Source organism: Opisthocomus hoazin, chromosome 6 (assembly GCF_030867145.1).
Source record: "Opisthocomus hoazin isolate bOpiHoa1 chromosome 6, bOpiHoa1.hap1, whole genome shotgun sequence".
Taxonomy (NCBI): domain Eukaryota; kingdom Metazoa; phylum Chordata; class Aves; order Opisthocomiformes; family Opisthocomidae; genus Opisthocomus; species Opisthocomus hoazin.
The window spans coordinates 49,555,869-49,577,842 of NC_134419.1; the positions used below are offsets into that span (position 1 = coordinate 49,555,869).

Sequence of the window (21,974 nt, forward strand, 5' to 3'; positions counted from 1 at the left end):
ATTCCAGCTAGGTCTATGACTAACTTACCAGCTAATGAGCTCTTTTCTATTTATGAATAATACTCTTAAGAATAGTAAGGCAGGACATAAGCAGTAGCCATATGTTTCTTCTCGAATTCCAGCTAGACAAATGACCTGAAAATAGCTGTTGCAAGAACTTTGAAAACATATGGCTAAGTAGAGGGAATTTGTTAACTTCTTGTGTCAGATCCAAGAGTTTCCAATTATCAACAAAAGATGGCATACCAACCCAATTACTCCTGATATATTCCAGTCAAGACAGATTCCACGTAACCATAGCTGCGTGGGTGCATGTAGTTTGAAAAAACAGGAATTACTGAAAATTTAGTGTAAATAAAAAAAGTAGACCTTCTACATATCACATCCAGACAAATGCGTCCCAGTGTGCTGAATGTGCTTTCAACAGGAAGCAAGAATTCTTAGGCATTCTACCAACATTGATTTCAAGCCATCATAAACCATTAGAGGTACATTTACTTTCCAGCATTACAGAAAACTCCTGCAACAACTTGTTTATTTCATTTGTCAGAGTGGAAAAAAAATACATGTTTCTTACATAAGATAACAAAAATGTACCAAATATTTTTTTTTTTTAAATTATTAATTGCAGATTGCTTTAGGACAACATCCTTGTAGTGCTGGATAAACATGAGGCTACAATTAATAGTCAGAACACTGGTACGTTATGCACATTACTGATACTTCTGACTAAGCAACTGAGCCTGGTCCCATGCTCTTATTCACAGGAGTACTCAGACCCAGTAGAGTCTGTAGACATAGTATGTTTTCATACCATGCCTTAAACAAAGAATCTCTAGGTAGTCTACTTGACAGCTAGATGGAAAAATAATGATATATTCACAACATGAACCAGAATTCACAGAACCACTAAGGAAAAAACATGAGGAACACATCTGTAAACTACAAAATATTTCATATTCACACTGTAAAATTTAGTACATCTTCAGAGCTATATAAACTATCAAGGATTATTCCCACTGTACTATGTCAGTGTGTCAATCCAGGTCAATGACAGTATATTCTTCACTAGGCATTTCTCTGGGTTAATTTTTGTCCTAATCACACATTTGTCTTGCAAGGAAGACATAAGTCCACAGGTCACTTTGCGCTGCATTTACATTTGAATTCAGCATGTTGAGAGGCACTGCTTAGGTCCTTCATATTTAGCTTCCAACTACTGCAACTGGTAGCAAAACATACCAAGTGACAATTATCCATAGGCAAGCCAATTACTGAGATGGTTGCCTTTTGATCAGTCACAGCCCTGCAGTCACTTCTCAGATGTAGGTCCCCTTGGGTCAAGTTGTGCAATCCCTACCAGAGCAGAATTCACTTACTGCACTGCAGACCTCTGGCTTTGCTCTAGTGGGAACACAGCCTGACCAAAGACTGCCAGAACATCCCTAACAGGCCACTTGCTGAGGAAAAAATCCTGAAAGAAATCATGCCACTGGTGGGGTGAGAGGAAAAAGCCCCACAGAGCCTGAGAACCTCTTCATCTTCCTTAGGATTTCCAGCCAAACAAGTTGAGTGTGAGGGAGGCTGGTCCGTTCCAACCAAAGTAAACAAAATTCATGGAAAATGATCCCTAAATACTTAGAACAGACTAAACTTTAAAATAACTGCATGTACAAAAGTTTCTAGGCGTCTAGAAATTCAGTCTTATCCTAATGGCTCATTTTTCATTTTCATGAAACTGAAAAATCACCCATTTCACTAACCCCTCATTTATTGTATTGACTTTAAGAGTCTACCTGAGCTGTCAGTGTAAAAAACAGGCAGATTTTTTAAAACACAACTCTTGTCTAGTTAATGTGTCATAAGGAAGAAAAAAAATAGAGGTGAAAAATCCTATTCCGTACCTGCCTAAATTTATCTTTAGCTACAGTAGGAAGATTCAAAAAACCCTAAAGAACATTCTGAAATTTGGTACCTCCATGCTATCCGAGTGTAGAGGACTGATGTATTTCTCCCAAACGCAAGATAAAAAAAACAAACTGTTGTTCCTTATCAGAGCAAATAATATCTGGCATTGTTCATCGGAATTTCCAATATTAACCCACCTGTAAACCAAAGAAAACATTTTCTCATAGCTCAGGAATCACAGTGCCATGGCAGCTCATTTGTAAGACACAGGAATGTTTCTTGTGAAACTTAATCTGGTATGAGCACATGGAGGTTTTTCAATGATTAGCTATTGTTTTATCAGCTCCATGATACAAAAAGAGGAGTTTTCACCAGAATGTTACCAGTGTCTAACTGGCAATGCTTCCTTACCACCAGAATAAATATTAGTAGCCAATAAATTTTCCTAAGTGTCCTTATACACCTTCTTTCCTAGTAAAATATGGGGAAAAAGTATTCAGAGGACCGTGCCATGAATCAAAATACCTACTTCTAAGTCAGCAATAATCCACCTGCCAAAACACTAGTCCCCATTGCACAATATGCTCCACTTGTCAACCTTGGGCTCTCTCAGACTTCCATATAGCAATAGTCTCATATATATTTTCATATCCTCCTTTTTGTGCTATTAATTTTGTTTGGGACTGTACTGTCTCCCTCAGTCGCATTGTTTCACATGCCATAGCTTAAAGTAAGCAACTCCATTCCAGCACCACACTTCAGCAGACACATGGATTCAATGATGTAAGTCAGCCTACTGATTTTGGTGAACCTATTTGTATGCATAAAGTCAGCCTTAAGCACCACAGTGAACAATGGCCTTTCTTTATAATCTCATATATTGTCAAGAATTATCTAGCTATCTTAATGTCAAGAAATGTATGTGCAATCAATCAGCTTTAGCTATTTCAGAAAAGCTCTGTCCATGTTTTTCATGGCATTAGCTAAACATTGATGTCGCAGTACCACAGCATGCCTGCCCCTGGGATCTGAGTGCTGCTCACCCTCCCTCCTGAGGGACAGGGTATTACAGGTCAGTCTTTTGACTACTACACCCTCAAAGGGCATTCAAGAAGTCTTTCTCTACATCAATGTTCAGAGTCACTGCAGTAACTCTACGTCCACCAGTGGATTATTTGTCTGTTGTACTCTATTTCTGGGCTGTTTCTATGGATAATGATTATGCATCTTTCATCTGCTCTCACCTCCAGACCTACGTGCCCTTTGCTGCTCCAGCACTATTCAGTTTGTTATACAGAACGAGTTCAGGAAGGGTACAGATTAGTCAAGTGAGCTTCATTTAGCACGCAGCATCTGTGCAGAAGCCCTTGCATTGCAGTATTACATCCCATAAATGACAGCTCCCATCTCCCTGCTTTCTTACATCACTCTCCGAAATTGTACTGCTCTTCACTAACTCCACCAGTGATTTCTTGCACATGATGGCTGTATGGAAGGGCACTGCTTTTTTCAGTTGGAATCACTGCTGCACCTCTTATAATTAATTTGGTTCAATGGTCTGAACCAGTAGTTTTGTACTAGATATTAAAAGATTTGTTTATTTTAAATATCCTGACAGAGTCAGATAAGACACACTCAGCCCATTTTAGTATAAAATGCATAACATTCTTAGAGCAAAACGTGCTAAACTCCCACAACTATTTAAGTTAATAATTACAAGGCCTTCCCCCATGGTTAACCAAGTCAAGTTAGCAATTCATCTCATTTAAAAGTGTACATACTAGGACAAAAAGGGAATGAAAGACTTAAATTATTTTGCACTTCATCCATGCATAGCTCTGTATTATAACTGCATACAAAAGTGCAATATGCATCCAGAGAAATAAGATATTGCTACATATTTTGGTGGTTGTGACAGAGTGCAGCAAAGCACATACCTTGAAGCCATCCAAGCCTCTCAGTGCCCCTCGAATTGCTACAGAAGACATACCTGCATATCTGAAACTACTCTGGTGACTGCATCAGTTCAGACATTATGGCATTCACTCAGAATACAAGCAGACTTGTACATGTAAAAATACATTTGCAAAACTATTTGTATTTTATACCACCTGTACAGTCCATGGTAACTTGTGTCTGGCAGTCCTAGCCAGTCACTACTCCGAACAGTGCTTGAAAAGCAGATTGGCTTTAATACCAATATTGTTTGCAGCTTTGCAGAAAGACTAAACCATAGGAGAAATCAGCAAGTGGAAAAAGTATTTCCAGGAGGCACAAAAAGAAACGAGGTGCTTGATTTCTATTGTAAAAGAATCTAAATTAGCTGCCCAACTCCATCGGTCTTCTGAGAATTTTTTTTTTTTTTTTTTTACCAGCTACATCCAGAAAGACAATAAACCCAGCAGTCTCCAGTTTAGCATCTTAGAAAGTAGATCCATCTCTGCTGCTGTCAGAAAGTTGCTCAGCAGAAAAAACAATGTTAGTGTGGTCAACCTTACAAGAGATGACTATTCACTTGATACCAGCCAATAGCAACATGTAGCTCCAGGGCACAGACTAGTTGCTGCCTCCATTAGACAAACAACGTTTTCATGCCAAACCTAACTCTGTCCCCATGCCCCCCATCTATAGGAATCAAAGCATTATGCAGAGCAAGAGAGAAGCAGCTCCAGTTATCACAGCAGAGGTGCCGTATTTCCCAAAGGCGATAATTACTCCATGCAGGTGATATACCGGGGACCATCTTTAAAAAAAGAGAAAAAACCATGCACTATTAACCTCATGAAAACATGACATACAAAAGAAATACAAAAGTGCAGCACCAAATCTGAAACCAGCAAAAAGTGGGAGACTGGAAAGATAACCAAAGATGATACTACAGCAAATTATTAGTAAGTGATTTTTGAACAATTAGGACAATAAGAATGGCCAGATTAGTCAAGGATATGTCACAGCTTCAACAGGCAGATGCAATGTATAATAATCATAAAATAAGCCTTTAACAAAGCTCCACATAACATCCTTATAAATAAACTAGAAAATTGTGATCTGGACTAAGTTTCTAGAAGAAGAACATACAACAGTTTGAAATACAAATTCAGAAAGAGCCCTCAGTAAGAAAATAGAATTGTAGACTTAATAGAGGTGGAAGGCCATCAAAACCAGTCCTATGGTCAAAGCAGGGCCAACTAGATCAGGTTGCTTGCAGCCTTGCCCAGTCAAGCTCTGGTACCTCCAAGGATGGAAATAACACACTCTCCCTGTGCAAACTGTTCCAATATCTGACCACCCTTAAGGTGATTGTGTTCTAAATAAAATCTGTTCAGGACGTTGTGTGCTAACCTGTGTCCACTACCTCCACCCTATTCATCATCTGACTACTCTTTTAAAAAAAAGAATGGCTATCAATCAGGCAACCCTGCTATCTGGAGGCACAGTAACACTAAAGACTGTGCTGTGGGCAATACCAGTTGTTCCAGAAAAATACCATTAATTGTATTGGAAATAAATATTAAATTATGGCTTTAACTATTTCAGATTAATTCTTTGTTGACATACAATCACAGCAATTACAGGGGAAGCCTAGGTTTGGCTTTACTATTTGTAGCTCATTCATGCAGTAAGATACCAAGCATTCCTATATAATTAGTCATGCTAATAATTGTGTTTAGAGGTATTTTTAATAGCAATACAAACATTAGCCCCAAAGTCATCAAAATATAGGATTTTTAGACTGTTCTTTGGCCAAGAAAGGTTGGACCAGATGATCCTTGAGCTTCCCTCCAACCTGATATTCTATGATTAGCAAATTAAGAGTCAGGTATTTATTACGCAAACGCTTCATGGGATTACCAAAGAGTATTTGTTACACTAAGAACTCTGGATCAAATCTTTATCTGTAATACGTGCAAACTCCTGTACTCCAACATGTCTGTGTAAAAACGTCTGAGAGCAAAATGTACTCTTATGTCCACTGAAGTTCTTGGCCATTTACAGTCACTAACCTGATAAAACACTATTACAGACTTGTTTTAGGAATGTAATTCAGTCATTTCAGTGCTTCCTGTCTCTGCCTCTGTGGACTAGTAAACTTGACTTCAACAGTTTGGTTATATTAACCTAGCTTTTCTTGCCATTACTATGATGTTTTTCTTTCTTCTGAGTACTATGAGTCATTTCCTTAAATCTTTGCTGGTTTGGCTACAGTCTTTTGGATAGTAGGAACGGCCAATGCTCCTCTTCTACTTCTGGTTTTAATTCCACTGTGTGCTAGAACCATTTCTCTATTACTTTGGTTTTATCTAAGGTATTTTTGTTGAAATAATTAGATTTTCACCTGATAGAAGCCATCTAAGCTCAGCTGTCAGCATAGCTTCTTTGAAGCCATATAAGTTTACAGTTGTTGAGGATCTGAGCTTTATGTTCTATTACCATTCTGGTAAAGCCCTTGCAGATGACTAGGTGTTTGCTATGTGCTTAAAAATACAGCTGTACCGCTCCATTCTTTCATTCCTCAGTTTAGACTGAGGGAATAGAAAGAAACCTTTATGTCTAAGTATGTAAAGTCTTCTGATGCATTTTGATGACTCAGGTAGCCCTGTCTGTATTCCTAAGCCTTAGGCAGAGGAAAATACACAAAAAAGGAACAAGAACATTAATAAAAGAAATTTTTGACCTCATGAATGTGAACTTTTTTTAATTCATCAATTTCCCTAGTGGATCACACATAGAACCCAAGACAATTCTTAATAAATAAATCCGGATGGAGAATACAGGTTTCCTGAAAGGTATAGCTCAAAAGGATAGGTCCAAAAGACACCAGGCAAAAGTGGCTTGCATGATCTCTGAATCACTTGGACTCAAGACTGTTATCACCACTGAAATGGTTCTTGTGATAGTGGACTTTAAAAGACTCCATAAAATTGTAAGACACCAAATGGCATGCCACAGTAAGTTTCGGTTTCACCAAAGTGTTATACAGATAAGGAAAAGAAAAAAGGGTGACTACTGAAGATATCTCTGTATAAGGCCAATATACTGACAAACAGGGTACTCTGGCCTCTAATAATGCTCCTACTAGCACCAACAGGAATGGTGCTTGTTTCCAGTGTCAGGAGCCATCCATAGTTGCAAAGCCAGGCTCACTCCTTCTCCCCATGTTTTAGATCATGGCTGCGTTTGCCTCAGACAGAAACACACTGGAAAAACTAGGGCTACTCTCTTCCCAGTCATGGCCCATGTGTAATACATGCATTAAAATAAACTAGTTTTAACAAAAATTTAATCACGCAATAGCTCTTCACCCTTGAAAGACCCAACACTGCAAAAAGGAAGAAATTTTCCCCTCACTCAGTCCCAAATTAGATATTAAAACAATCAAATTACACAGCATATAATGAAGTACGAGATCTGAAAGAGAAGACAACAAGACTGTTTTCATTCATCCTTACAATGCAGTTTGTACAGCCTGGCTATTGCTTTATACATAGCTATATTTAACATTCAGAGACATATGCTGAAATTAAGCTAATAGCTATACAAACAGGGAACAGAAAGTTTTGAGAAACTCTGCCTGTTCTAAATTGCTATGGCAAAACTAAGCTTCTGTAGTGCAGTGCAGAAAATATCACGCAAGAGAAAGATTATTTCAACTATCAGCTTCCTTGTGCTTATGATGAGGCAGCTTTCCTGCCTCTTAGTGAGTACTTACATGTCTTCTCATAAGGACAAGAAGTTTTTTGCTCCTCCAGCCAGTTCTGTGTTAAAGTTCATGGACACTTTGTCTCCCTTCCTTTACCAGAGGTCGTATGTTTATTTTGTCTTTGAAAACAGAACAAGAAGTTCTGCAGGAATCATGCAAAACCAAAGACATCAAAGCTACTAAGAGTATTAGAAAAAGAATGAAATTGAATAAAAACTAAGGGAAGGTCTTTTCAAGACTGCCTTTTTTCCCTGCAGCTCTATGATCCAATGAAATATTAGGACTGCTCAAGTCAACAGATTATTTTAGATAAGACAAACTAAACACATTATTCTATTGCTAAAGGGAAAGGGAAGTTAAAAGCCTCTTTTTTTTATATGACTTTTCACCCCCTATATTTTGTTCAGCTACTTACACCTGCATAAAGTAGACATCAGCATTACTTTGGCAACAAATTATTGGAAATTATGAAGTAGTTGCATTTGATGCTGTAGGAATAAGCAACTACGCAGAGTAAAGGGTATTGGAAAAACAGTTGCCCAGAGTCCAGATCTCAGCTTATAAGGATCTCTTTCTTTTTTCTGATACCTAGAAAACCACGGCCATATCACCTTGTGTTGCTGAAAAGCCCACTATAAAACTCAGTATAGTTCCATTAGCATCACCTCTAAAATTCCAGTCACAATTAAACAATTTAAGTTTGTAGTATTGACACTTACCTACTTGGGAGTTCGGCTCCTTTTGAGAGCTCAAGGACAGCCGGTTGATAAGGGGCATTCCTGCAATGATAGGGAAGTTCCTACCAGGGAGCAGCAAGGGCAGGCCTGCTGCACAAGGCAGGAACAGAGGACAACAGTGCCTCACCACCCCAATGCAATTCCACAGTATCTCAACAGATCAGGAAGAGATGAGTCGGTGATAAATCACCAAGACCCATCCAGGGAGTCCATGAAAGAACAACAAGAGATAGGACAGGAAACCACCTACCTACAACACAGACCCGATGTTCAACCAAGCCAGAGACAGGACAAGAGACTAAGCTCCAGCACAGCTCAAACCAGAAACATGTGCTCGGGACCAAGCTTAAAGGAGCTCCTGGGACCATGGGTGGAGAGTGTAGGTGGGACCCCAGGTGAGGCTGGTCAGGGAAATTAAAGCCTATTAGGGCACTCAGAGCCCTGACAGTGAAAGAGTGTGGCTACGGAGGACTGACAGATGAGTAGCTGTGTGGAATAAAAGCAAGCATGTTTTAATTACTAAATCTATCTAGCGTTTTTTTTTACAGAATAGTGACTCACAAAGCGCAAGTAATTTTTTGGTAGTGAAATCAAGTATTAGGGTTCTATGAGAAAACCAAAAAAAATCCCCAAATCACTTTTTTTTTTTATTTTTGGCAGGTAACCAAAGGCTGATGTTATCAGCTATTAGCCTTTATTACTGAAGTGGAAATGCACGAGTTATACCAGCCATTTTACACAATATGAAAACCTTGAGTAACCAAGGGTGCCTGTGTAGTGTAAAGGAGAATCTTTCTTCGCTGAGGAACTATTATAATAATTTGGTAAATCTTATTTGCTGATATAAATGGAAGAATACATTTTAACAATGTGTCATTGTTAAATGCAGTATTTTAGCTATGAAGGATGCTGAGAATGTACACTACATCTACAAATAACAGCAAACCAAATATGATCAGAATATTATTAATAAAGAAGGGCAATTCATTTAGAACCTGACTCCAGAAAACACTTTATCATATCTGTAGTTTTATTTCTATTGATTCAGTAATATAGAGGAAAACTGTTTAATTATATGTTTGACTTTGAGTGAAGGATTAACTCCCCTCAGTCGTAAAGTTATATCAGAAATTATTTTAGATACCCTCTCACTCCTTTAATAAAGACACTATTTCCTGCCTGCCACTTCAAACCTATTAGAGTGAAATAGAAGGAATGTGAAATACCTAAAACATCACCTGTGAAGAGTGCAGCGGCAAGAAGGGAGTTTCAGAACAGGAATCATTTTTCTTAATCCAGGAGTATTGTTTTCCAGTGGCTTCTAAAGGAGTGAGAGAGATAGTCTCTCCTTCTTCTGAGAGCCAAAAGAGACAGGTTGCACTCTTGTCAGAAATTGCCACTGCAATTTCCAAAAGTGAAAATTCCTGGATCTCTGAGTCTCGTACATTTGTTTCTAATTCTCCTAATGTTTCAGCAAAGACAAGGTTGACAAAGTCCGTCTGTTGAAAAGTCTTCCAGAGATTAAGATGTTTAAAACTGCGTGGCTGTAATAAAGAACTGTGTATATATAAGGTTATACAGCACATTGAATGTTGCCAAATGTTAACACTTTGTGTGCGATCAGTTATAAGCCTAGATCTTACGGTTTTCTGTCAGGTTCACCAAGGCTGCACTTATTTCCCTGCTCGTGCTCACAACCGTTAACAGCTTTCCTTAAAATTCTTTAGTGATGGGTGAGGTACCATAAAACAGAAAAAGGTCAAATATAGTGACTGTCTTCAAAAAAGCCAAGAAAAGAAAGAAGAAATTTCAACCTAGTCAGTTTAACTTCAGCTCCCAAAAATATTTTGGGGAAAAAAAGTATCACATAAATTGGAACAGGTAACTGGAACAGGTAACTTAGTAAGAAGATCTATACACAGCCAGTATAGATCTGGCAAGAATAAATCCTATCAGACAACTGTGCTGCTATGCTAGACCAGGAACTTCTGCAGGTAGGGGAGTAGCAGCAAAGGTCATAGCTCAGGACTTGAGCAGAGTTTAAACCCTATTTCGTGTAACGTTTGCATAAAGTACAGCAAAAATTGTCAGTTGATGACATAAAAATGGGTGAATAAGCATCTCCACACAGCATTGTTACGATTGTTTCTCTGTCAAAATGGAAGGATGTCTCAAATAGGACTGTGATACTCTCTTGTGGGCCCACATCTGTTCCGTGTTTCATTGATGATCCAGAGGAGGAAACTGAAAGTATGCTTCTTAGAGACATGAAAAATAAAACTGCAGAAATACAGCATTAGCAAAGAGATGTTAAAAAGTCAGGAAAACAGTCTTTAAGATAAACAGGATGAAATTCAATAGGGACAAGACCAGGAGACTATGCTGAGCAAGAGTAACCTGCACCAAAAATACACAACAAAGAACAATTAGTAGTTTTTTCAGAAAAGCACCTAGGGATTGTAGCACAACAAAGAACAATTAGTCAGTAGTTTTTTCAGAAAAGCACCTAGGGATTGTAGCACATCAACACAAGCCAGTAACGTCATGCCACAGAGACAGCATAAGCACGACACAGAGATGAACAACCAGGAGTATAGGCTGTGAGACACCTGATAAGATCATGCAGTTCTGTTCAGCACTGGTAAGGCCTCAGCTGGGGTACTCCCTCCAGTTCTGTGCTTTGTATTTTGAGCAGGATGTAGGCTATTGTGGAAAGAGTTTGTTGGACAACAACAAGAAACACGACCTCTGAGAATGAGCTGCAAGACTTAGCAGTGACTAGCTTAATGGAGAGAACACTTCAGGATCGATCAATGTTTGACAAAAGTATTCACAAGCATCAAAGTTTGATACAAAGAAGAAATAATCCATTCACCGTGTCCACGGTGGACAGGACAAGAACTAGTGGCTTTAAGTTGCAGCAATAACAATTCAAGTTACTTATTAAGGGGAAAAACTACTTCTTGATGGTAAGTGAAGCACAGGAATTTCCTGGAGAGGTCATGGAGACCTCATCATTAGAAATTGTAAAGGAGTGCATAAACAAATATCTGTCAGGAATGAACTCAGCATAGTTAGGAGATGAACTAGATGACCTTTTTGAGAGCTCATTCAATCTTTTTTTATGGTCCCATGATTCAGTATAGCTAAAAAGATGTTTCAGAATATCTCTGCTCTTACAGTTAAAAAAAATAATTTATCTTGGGAATTTCTAGGGGTGGAAAAGTTTTTCGAACAGCTGTTGAGGACTTTTTATTTATTTGCTGGTGGGCCTTAAGTGCGCAGTACTTTTGTACGCAGTAGGCCACATTATACTGTTCTGAGAAATTGGAGTTAATGGGACCTGCTTGGGGAATATGGCACAACATCATGAAAGACAAAATATTATGGGCTCTTACTTCTGCAAAATAGATGAATGCAATAAAGCCTTTCAAAACACCACCAGCATTAATTTTCACCAATAAACCTCTCCGAAACAACTAAAACCAAATGTAGCACTTTCCCTAGAAAAGCATTTCCAGATACCACAAATCATTAAAGATTCTGTACACCTCCTTCTCTTTCCCCACCCTCACTTTGCAGCTTTCTGAGCTGGTCTTTTTGCACATGGCTTCCACCTCAGAAAAATACAGACAACAGCACTTTGCTTCACAGTGGTGTTGTGAAGTAGATAAATTCGAGATCAAGAAAAATAAATACAAGCTCTGGAATACAGACCGTTCTGTATTCATGATAAGTTACATTGCGTCACTCTTGCATTTATAGATAACTTCTCGCGCTCATGGAGTGCCAAGACAGCCAGCCATCAGCTTGGCGCTTGGGCAGCAGCTCTAAGGCTCAGCTGAAGACATCTGATGGTGCTCTCTGAGGGGTGACGAGCGCTGCTCGTCCACAGCCCCAACGGCAGACCCACATTCTTCGCAGAAGAGATCCTATACCACTCTCACTTTGGGGAGTTTATGCAGTCCCAAAGAGATGTGACTTATTACAGCAGATCAACCAATTCATAAATCTCCTTTAAATTCATAGGATCCAGCTCATCCCAATGAATATTGTACCATAGACCTTGCATATAGGCTGAGTGTGGGAATAAAACACTTTCCTATTCAGTTATGCTTTTCCTGAGATTTGCAGACATTATGGTGTGTGCGGTGAGGAAAAAAGACCAGGATGAAAAAAGAGGAAGAGAATGTAGCAAAATAGCCATGGTATGCCAAAATGAGAAAGATTCTGTTATTCTTTTCTTTGATCAAGCTACTGGCCACAGAAAAATGGCCAACATACATTATATACGCCAAAGTCAGCTTCAGCTGATGTTCTTTCTAGCCATTTGATCTTTTATCTGCCAATTTCCACCCATTTTCCCCAATCGTATCCACATTTAATATTATTTTAGCCATTAAAAATGTGGTTTTCTCCTTAGTTCAAGTTTTCTGTGTAACAGACATTTTATTCTTCCACTGCAATATATTGGAAAAATAAAATGTCTTGTATGTATACTACCAGTAATAACCCCTAATCACTAAAACTCTTTCTTTTTTTGACCATTTATATGGATTTAATCAGGAAATCAAAGAGTTTACTTCTTATTTTTAGTCTAAAACCACACCATGAAAGGGTTATTTTCAATGCATAAAAACTAAACTCGGTACATAATTATTTTTTAAGAGATCTTTCATTTATTACATTGTTTATGGGGCTGCTGAAAAAAAATACTGCAGAGTTCAACCATAGCTAAGTGGTGAGAAAGAAGGTTTCTGTGGTTATATTGCAGGAACTGATAAAACCCAAGGAAAGGGACCTCCTACACTGAGAATCTCTGATTGTAAATCTCGCTGGTTTATGAGTGGAAAACACCCAAAGAATAGTTTTGCTTGGAGGTGCTAAGCACCTGTAGCTGCTGTGGGCCATAATAGGCACTGTCAACACTCTCAACTTCTGAACATTTGGATTGTGTAACTCACTGGTCCTGGCATCTAGGAGACAGACAACTCTAGCTGGTGCTGATCTGGGTGAGGCAGCAGACTGCTGAATTTCAGACCATTTTGATACAGACAATGTCCACTTTCCCGTCTGGAAAAAAAAAAAAAAAAAAGGTGGTTGATAACTGTAAACTTCCAAACTGGGAAGAAAAATTTCAGTTTTGACTCAGGCTGCCCTGCACACCTGAAGTATTATCATGCTACAAGCAAACTATTGAGACCAATGGAGATGCGCTGTTTTCATGACATATAGTCATATTCTGTTCCATTGTTTTTTACTTCAGCTATTTCCCATGGTCATGAGAATTATCAGAGGGTCTTGTGAGCAGTACGCTGCCTGCAAGCCACTGGCTGGCATCCACGGAGGTTGTGGGACCACCAACAGAGTTAAACGCCACAACTGGATACTAGATGTTTCCACTGAGTGCCTCCCTCGCTGCACATAGAGTTCAGTAGTAATGCAACCACGGGTGTTGCAGAATTCACTCTGTCATGGCGCTAAGTGGGAAATACTCCGTAAAGACTCAGTAAGCCAGAATCTGAACCTCTGTAAAAATGACTGAGTATTGCAGCTGGACACAGTGCAGTTCCCATCTACCCGGAGTATCAGCGCAGCTCCTGGCGAATTTTAACACGGTCCTCCAAGCTGATGTTAACCATGAGGTGAGTAACCATCACCTAAGTCAGCTGTAATTTTTGTCTTGCTTCCCAGCGTGCGTACAGCAACCTGGTTTGGCCATCACCAACGCACGGCCGCTCCAGTCCTGGAGAAGACAGACGGACAGGCGTCTGCAGTGCCACAGGTGAGATGTGATGCTCTCAAGGTGGAACACCTCATGGGATTCCAGGCACGGCGCTGCTGGAGTGTCTCGCAGCAGGCTGCTTTTTCAACGGAAAGTGCCGATTAATAGAAACTGAAAGCTTTTGTTGGAGTGTGCGATGTGCGGTGTAACTTTTCTGTCAGGAGGGATTTCTCAGACTGGGGAGAGATGAGCTGGCGGGCATCGGGGAGACCCGAAGAGTGAAGGGTGTGTGCAGGCCTCACCCTTGCCTCCCCACCTTGGGCAGCCAGCCTTTGGGCAGCCATCGGCCTCCGGGCAGCGGGCCCGGCTGCGGGAACAGACCCTCACGCCGATGCTTCCTCTACCCCAGTGCCTGCTTTCGGGCTCGGACCACTCGTCAAGCGGCACGAACGTGACAATGCTGGAAGGTGAGTGGTGCCGAACCCGGTTTCTTGCGGCGCAGCGGCGCAAGGCTCTTCGCCTTCCCGAGGCTTCGTGCAGAAAAGCCGCCGAGCTGGGAGCCAGGGCCCTCCTCGCCATGAGGGGGTTCGTCAGCCTCGCCGAGCGAACAGCTCGCCTGCTTCTCCCTCATGCACTGGAACGTTTCGGGGGCGACAGGCAGGGCCCGCTGGCCAGGGCCGCCACCCCGCCCGCCGCGTACTTCCCCCGGCCCCGCGCCATCGCTGCCGACCCTCCCTGAGGCGGCGGAGGCGGGACGGCTGCGGGGGCCCTCACGGCGGGGCCTGCCCCAAGCCCGGGGAGCCCCGTGGGCTGGGCAGGGCTGCCGCGGCGCCCCCCGACCCGGCTGACAGAGACCTCTCGGGACCCCGAGGCGGAGGCGGTGCCGGCGGGGGCGGCACTTCCCCTCCCCTCCCATCCGCTCCCCTCCCCTCCCTGCCTCCCTCCCCGCCCTCCTCCCGCCGCGCCGCGCCGCTGCCCCCTCCTCCCGGGCCGCGGCCGGGGATATCCCCGGCCCCTCCCCGGCGGGCCGGCGGCGGCCCAATGGAGGCGGAGATGCTGTGCGGGCTGCGGGCGGGCTGGGGGCGCCGCCGAGCCGCGGACGCCGCCGGCCCGGGGCCGCGCGCACTCGGCGGGGAGCCGGCGGCAGAGGCGGGCGGCGGCGCCGGGGCCGGGAGCCTGGCGGGCGGCGGCTGGGATGAGCCGGGGGGGCGGCTGTGGGGCCAGATAGCGTCCCGCGGGGAGGCGGCCGAGTGGGGCTCGGAGCGGCGGCGGGGTCCGCCCGGCAGCGCCATGGCGGCGCAGCGCGACCCGCTGAGCGGGTACCTGCAGCAGCCGCTCTCCGACCCGGGCTCCAACAGCGAGCGCAGCACCGACTCGCCCGTGCCCGGCTCCGAGGAGGACTCGGCCGGCCCGCCGCGGCCCCTGCACAGCCCCGAGTGGGGCGAGGAGCGATTCCGGGTGGACAGGAAGAAACTGGAGGCCATGCTCCAAGGTGAGGGCGGGGAGAGGCGACGGCGGTCCCGGGGGCGCGGGGCGGCGGCGGCCCGGGAGGGGAGGGGGGGGATCCTCCTGTCAGCCCCTCCGGCGCCGCAGAGGAGCGGCTCCGGGGCGGCGGGAGCCCCGCGGGCCGCTCCCGGGCTCCGTCGTGGCCTCCCCGGCGGGGTCCTGCGGGGGGAGGAGGCCCCCCGTCTCCCCCCGGAGTGGAGCACCCCCGGGTCGTCCGATGCCGCTCGGGGCCGGGCCCGGCGTGGCGAGTGGCGCCGGTGCCCGGCCCCGCCGGGGCTCCTCCCGCAGCGGCAGCCGGCGAGCTGCGAGGCTGCGGCTTTGGAGGTCGAGGTCCCTCAGAAATCCCTTTTTAAAAAGCGTGACCTCCCCGCTCTGGCAGGGCGGTTCGGGTTCCCGGCTTTCGAGGAACAGGGAGCCGCTGCAGCCGGGCGGCCCGGCCGGAGGAGTCCGGGAGAGCTGACAGCGGCAGCCGCTGCCCCGGGACTTGCTCGGCCGTCGGCTCTGCTTGCTTGCTGCTTCTTTATTTTTTTTCTTCTTGAGACTACATATTTGTCCCAGTGTGTTTTGAATTATCTCTAACTCTCAGTGCGAGTTACGTGGGCAGCTTCTGACAGCGTAGTGCAGGAGCAGCGGTTGCTGGTTTCGTTGCTGAAGAGCAGGTAAAAGGCTTTAAACCCGCTGAGAAGGTTGGGGAGTGGGGTCATTCCGCCGGGAAGAGCCCCCGAGAGCAGAGGTGAGTTTCAGGTCTCGCGTTGTCAAACCTCAGGGCATGTTAACATCACCAAGGAAAGATGGTGGCAGTTTGGAGAAGCTACTCTGTCCTCTGGGACTACTGTTTTGTAAACATTTAGTGTTACACTTAACATGGTAACTCAAGTGTTTACGTACATTTCTAAAACAACTACACCCCTGAAAAACAGGTCGCTGTTGCCGGTGTGGGGTCTCACTGGCTCACTGGAAGCCGTGGGTGCTGGCTGCTGGGCCAGCCCCTGTCAGAGCACCTGCCCCCTCCAGCCACGGGAGGCTGCCGGGGCGGCTGAGGTGGGCTGGACACCGAAGAGCTGCGGGTTGACTCGGTGGCTACAATGGTTGGAATTTTTTTAATTGAGATTCCCTCTCCTGGGGGTGAGTTAATCTTTAATCAGTTAATAGTTTAGTGCTGGTAGAAAGATCTCATTATTTAATGCGGTAAAGAGAAAGGAATTCAGAGAAACAGAAGCCTCTTAAGCGGCAACAACTGTTTATAAAGATACGCTCATCAAAATTCTCTTCAAACCAAAAACACGTGGGTATTGAAAAGAAAAAGTAGTTCTGTGTATGAAGTGGTAGGAAGAAGGGCTGAAAGTTACAAAGTGCTGTAAGGAGATTGAAGGTGCCTTAACGTTTTCCTCTAACAGCAAAATAAATTTCCATTATCTCATCCCACACACAGTCCTTCCTTCTACTGCCTGAGGTAGTAAGCATGCGAGAGTAAACAAAGCTGCTAAGCAGAATCCAAATACTGTGTAGGTTGTGTCATCCACTAGTAGCCAGTGTCAAAATGTGAGATTTTTTTGTTTGCTCCTTTTAAAATATTTTTTTCATTTCTTCGTAAGAGCGTAGTAAAAAGCGTGTGGTTGGTAGAGTACAGGGACTATATGCAAACAGAATGCTGCCTGCTTCTTGATGAGAGGTTGCTGTGTGTCCAGTCTAGAATACACATGCTTCAGGTGATGGCTGAAGGACTTTTTGCATCAGATAGTTGTCCTTCTTGTGAAGAAAAGTATGGGCTGGACTCAGTAATAAGTGTTTGGGGTTTTTTTTTTGGTGAAAACGTAAATTTTCTGGCTTGCTGGCAATGAAAAACTGCTTACTAGGAAACGTGAGGCAAACATGATAGTTCTTTCTGTAAGAAAACTGTGAACTGGACATTAAACATTATCGTTTTCATTGAGTTTCCTCTCTCTGCCTTACAGGTTTTTATCTCATCTCTTGACTTCCTACAAGATAGGTTTTACTTACTCTTTTCTTGTAAGAGAGTACCTCAAGCACGGAGTAGCTCTGTCAGGGTGTCACAAAGAGCATCATGAACCCAGATCTGTAACTGGTACCCGGAAATTCAGAGTCAGTTCTACTGTTGATTACAAGCCAAAGTTGACTTTATTTTTTAACCTGTTCGCCCCCTCCCCCCTATTTTGTTTTTTTGTTTGGCCATTTTTTGGGCGTGGAGACTTTGACTCTCGCTGGGAAAGGAACAATGGAAAGGAAGCAGTGTGCCATCTCCAGAAAGTAACTTTTGTTAGACAGTTCATAGAGTAGTGCTTCCTATGGTTTCGAATACAAGATCCTTCACTGGAAGTTCATAAAATATGCAGAAATTGCATCGTGGAAAGGAAACATCTCTGTAGTCTTAAGTGATGATGACCAAATTTCTGCTTTCAAGAAGACACCTTTTTTTTTTAATTTTCTTTTTTAATTCAAGCTGGTGTAGGTACAGCTTCTTGTTCATATTAGATGCTAAATGGCTTTAATATTGCTTTTACCAGCTGCTAGAGAGCATGTTTACACTTGTGAAAGTTACTTTTTAAATGATTTAAAAACTTGTGTTTTCTTCTAGTGATCACCATAGCTTTCTTGTATTATGGGAAAGTGAGAATACATCATCTTTAGTTCAGTTGTCTTTAAAGCCAAGTTTGAAACAGCATCTGTTGAAGAAACCTGTCAGGAAATGTTCTCATTCTTGCTTGGGGAGCCCCTATTTTTTTGCTGTCAACATCTGTTGTTTACTGTACTAATGCTGAAATGTAAAAAACAATCGGGTACGAAGAGTATGAAGAAGCCCAGCGTTCCACTCTGTGCTGCTGTTACTGGTGCATTCTGTGATTGCATTGCTGAATGTTACATGCTTTTCTGCCATGGTTATTTTCATCTTTCCTGCACTTTGTATTTTGTGGGTAGTTTCTTGGGGGACAACACTGCCTTCAGTGAGACTCACCTGGGCATAGCAGACTGTGTAGCACTTGGGGGGGACTGGGGTACCTCAGATACAGAGTCCACAGCTGGAGTGAGTGCTGTAGCAAGACACTGGGTACCTCGCTCTCAAAAAAGAGTTGATGTGGCTCACTTGCTACCAGTTGTATCTGAAGCAGAAAGCAAATTTGAATTGAGGGGTCAGAACATACTGATAGATTTGAGTGCTACAGGTATTTTTTTTTTTTCTGTTTTGAAATAATTGTTTTGGTATTTTTGGTGTTTCGGTGTTTGGTTCTGAATAGCCTTAAGATAAATACATTAAATGAAAGGTAGAGGGAGCTTCTCTGAGAGCTTTGTTTTTCTGTTTGGAATACCAGAAAATGCAAAAGCTGTGGTAAAAACTTTGAACATAAGGATAGTTATTTTCTTGTTGTGTCCAAATTTTTGTATGACTGTTTTATTACTTGCTTACAGATGACTGGAATAATGTTCCGTAAACAAATCTCAGTCTGTGTAGTGGGGTGTAAGCCATTTTATGCTGCATGTCTTCATCAGAATTTGTTGGTGAACAGATCTCTTTAGAGTAAACTTTAAATAAAGCAAATTTGAATAAAACTGAACAGCTATTCTTTTCAGCAGTGACAGAAGATGATATTTCATAGTAGCCCTATTAATTATAGCTGCTCTGCACTAAATTCTGGTGAACGCTCAGGTGACTTAATGCTGTGGAATGATTTGGTGAATGAATGTTTGAGTGCCTGTTACCATAGCAACTGATCATTATGACAGAAAAAGCTGTCCAGAAAGTATAATCTAACGGCTAATGTCGCAGCCATCAATAGACTTAGCCAAGTTGACCATGCACCTTCAAAAAAAAAAAAAAAAAAAAACCCCACCAAAAAAAACCCCCAAACAAACAAAAAACCACCACAAAACAAAAAACCAGAAACAACCAAAAAAATCCCAAACCAACAAAAAACCCAAACATCAAAGTGGCAACGTGGTGTTTTGTCTTGCATGGTGTCTTATTCTTTGCTACAAAGCGTTATGCCAGTGTTGGATTTCACATAATCCTTTTTCTGTGTTGTGTTCTTTAACAGACATTGGGGATTTTAGATGGGATGTATGTACAGCACATGCTTAATGGTTAGTGACCTTATAACTCACATCACATAATAGTACTTGCATAAAAAACCAAATCCATGTCATTGTTTTTTTAAGAAGAGTTTAACTCTAGCAGTGGTGTGGGTGCCGTATTACATACGGCTTTTACTTTGAAAAAGCAACTGTGTGCCTGTTGGAATTCAGCTTTTCTCTGTTCTGTTTTGGCTTTTTATGCATCATCTTTCAGTTTGGGGACTCTTGAGGTAATTTTAATTTGGGGATCTAGAGGCTTTTTATGGTGGTTTTGTGTTTTGGCTTTTTTTTGTCATGAGGTAATTCAGCATTTGTCTTGGCTATTAGTAACCAGACACATGAAGAAAAGCACAGACCTACGTACTTGGGGAACTCTGAAGGGGGCTCAGCACCACAAGCACCCTGTTTGCTGTTTAGCTCATCTTCCAGAGCAGGCTGTGTTGATACCAAGTGGAAATCTTGGAAAACAGCAGTGCCCTGTGCCGACTGTCGTTAGTGCCTTCTTGTGTTAACTGCAGTAGGTCAGAACTTACAGGAATCATGTCAGTCTTAATTTATGTAGTGTAGACTTGATTTTTCAAAATAATAAAGGATAACTCATTACTTTTCAGATAGTAAGGATAAATGTACTCTAATTCAAATTCAGTGTGAACAGTGCAAGCAGCTCACTTGACTGCCTTTGCATAGCTCTCCCTCTTGCCGTTGCAGCATTGGGTGGGCACTCCCTGTCCTGCCCCCACAGTTTTGGTGCACTTTGGGTGTCTTGGCGAGCTGGAAAAATGCTCAACTAGTAATTTTTCACCAAAAGAAGTCCTACTTTTCTTAGATGGAAGTGACATAAATACCTAGAGAACTTTTTTTCACAATTTAATCTAGGTGAAACTTATTTAATATAAATCTACTGAAAATTAATTGTTAATTCCTTTGCCTAAAGGTCATCCTTGAGGCCGTTGCCCAATCCAAAGACTTTAGTTATGCAATGCCTAGTTCTGATGCTTGGATGATAACCAATTTGTTTTGTTTGCTGATCCATCAGGTGAGACGCACTGTATTTAAACAACTATATTTCCCCTACTTAATGCATAACTATGTGGGAAAGTGTACTTTTAATACTTCTGTTAGACTTCTCCACAAGTTTGTTTCAACTACAGAGGATGATAAATCGCTGTTTCAAGCAAAGTTTGGGGGGAGTGGGGGGAAAGAAAACCACTTGTATTTGAATGCTCTAAAGAAGATGGAGATGTTCTAGGAAACCTGGGCCTCTGCTGAGACTTTCCTACAAGCAATAGTTTTATTAGAGGCTCGACCCTGAAAACGTGAATTAATAGATTTTGAGTTAGCTGCTTAATAGGCAGTTGTAACTGATATAGAGTGGTCCTCACTGTGATGGTTTCTGTGTGGGGATTGTAAGCTCCATGTTAAATTTACGTTGGTTTTTTATGTTTAAATGGCTAAGCAGGAATTACTACTTCTCTTCTGGATTTTATTTTTGGTGTGTGATGGTGGCAGAAATCTGTATAATAAAACTAAATGTACTGTAATCCTCCAAATAACTAGCGTACCTTGCTTCCAACTGAAGTTAAAAATACTCAGAATGCTGTTGATTTATACTCCTGTTGGAACTTTGAGATGTGAACTATGTCTTTTCTTTGACGAGATTCTCACTGAAATTCCTTTTCAAAATCTTTACTTCAGTAGGTCCCAAAGACAGTTTCTTTTCCTAGAGAAAGAAAATGGGGTTTTTTTCTACTAAATTGTGAGATTTCTGTTGGTGTCTTTTTTTTTTTTTTTTTTTTTTTGTTCCTTATAATGTATTAGCATAACCTGGACAAGGACATAGTTGTGGGGAAACTGGAACCTTTCTAATAGCATTTACATTTGGTGTTTAACTTGTGTGTAGCAGAAAAAAAAATTCAAGTTCTTTGTCAGGTTCTCAAATCCCAAAAGTGCTGAATAGTCTATTTCTGCAAAAATAAATATATGAAATGAATTTGTGTGACTTGTAGTTTAAAAATGTTCTTGCATTCCGTTGTTAACAATTGTAATAATACCACTTTCTCAAGTTTCAGTGTTTTTTAAGTAGTACAACGGACTATCATGGTTTGGCATGAGCTGCTAAGTTAAGTATTGCTGGCTTGCACATTCCTGTTGGTTATATTGTAATCTTTACCTCGGTTGGAAAATATGTCCTATTTTGAGTACTTATTTCAGGCTCTTGGCTTTATGCCCGTCAAACAATGAAACATGCTAGTTTTCTTTAATTTCAGGCCTCTGTGTTGAAGAACTAACACCTTCGTAAATTTTTTTT

General features: G+C 42.2%; 1 protein-coding gene across 2 annotated transcripts in view; it reads left to right on the forward strand.

The window, feature by feature from the left end:
• Positions 1-15,302: 15,302 nt before the first annotated feature.
• The window catches only part of BICC1 (BicC family RNA binding protein 1), a 109,325-nt gene continuing 102,653 nt past the window's right edge, over positions 15,303-21,974 (forward strand). The window contains exon 1 of one of the 2 annotated variants that reach the window (XM_075423045.1): positions 15,303-15,563. In XM_075423045.1, coding sequence (XP_075279160.1) covers positions 15,362-15,563 — 202 coding nt within the window. In that variant the 5' untranslated portion in view covers positions 15,303-15,361. The remainder of the gene's footprint in view (positions 15,564-21,974) is intronic. The other variant, XM_075423046.1, reaches the window with a different exon arrangement.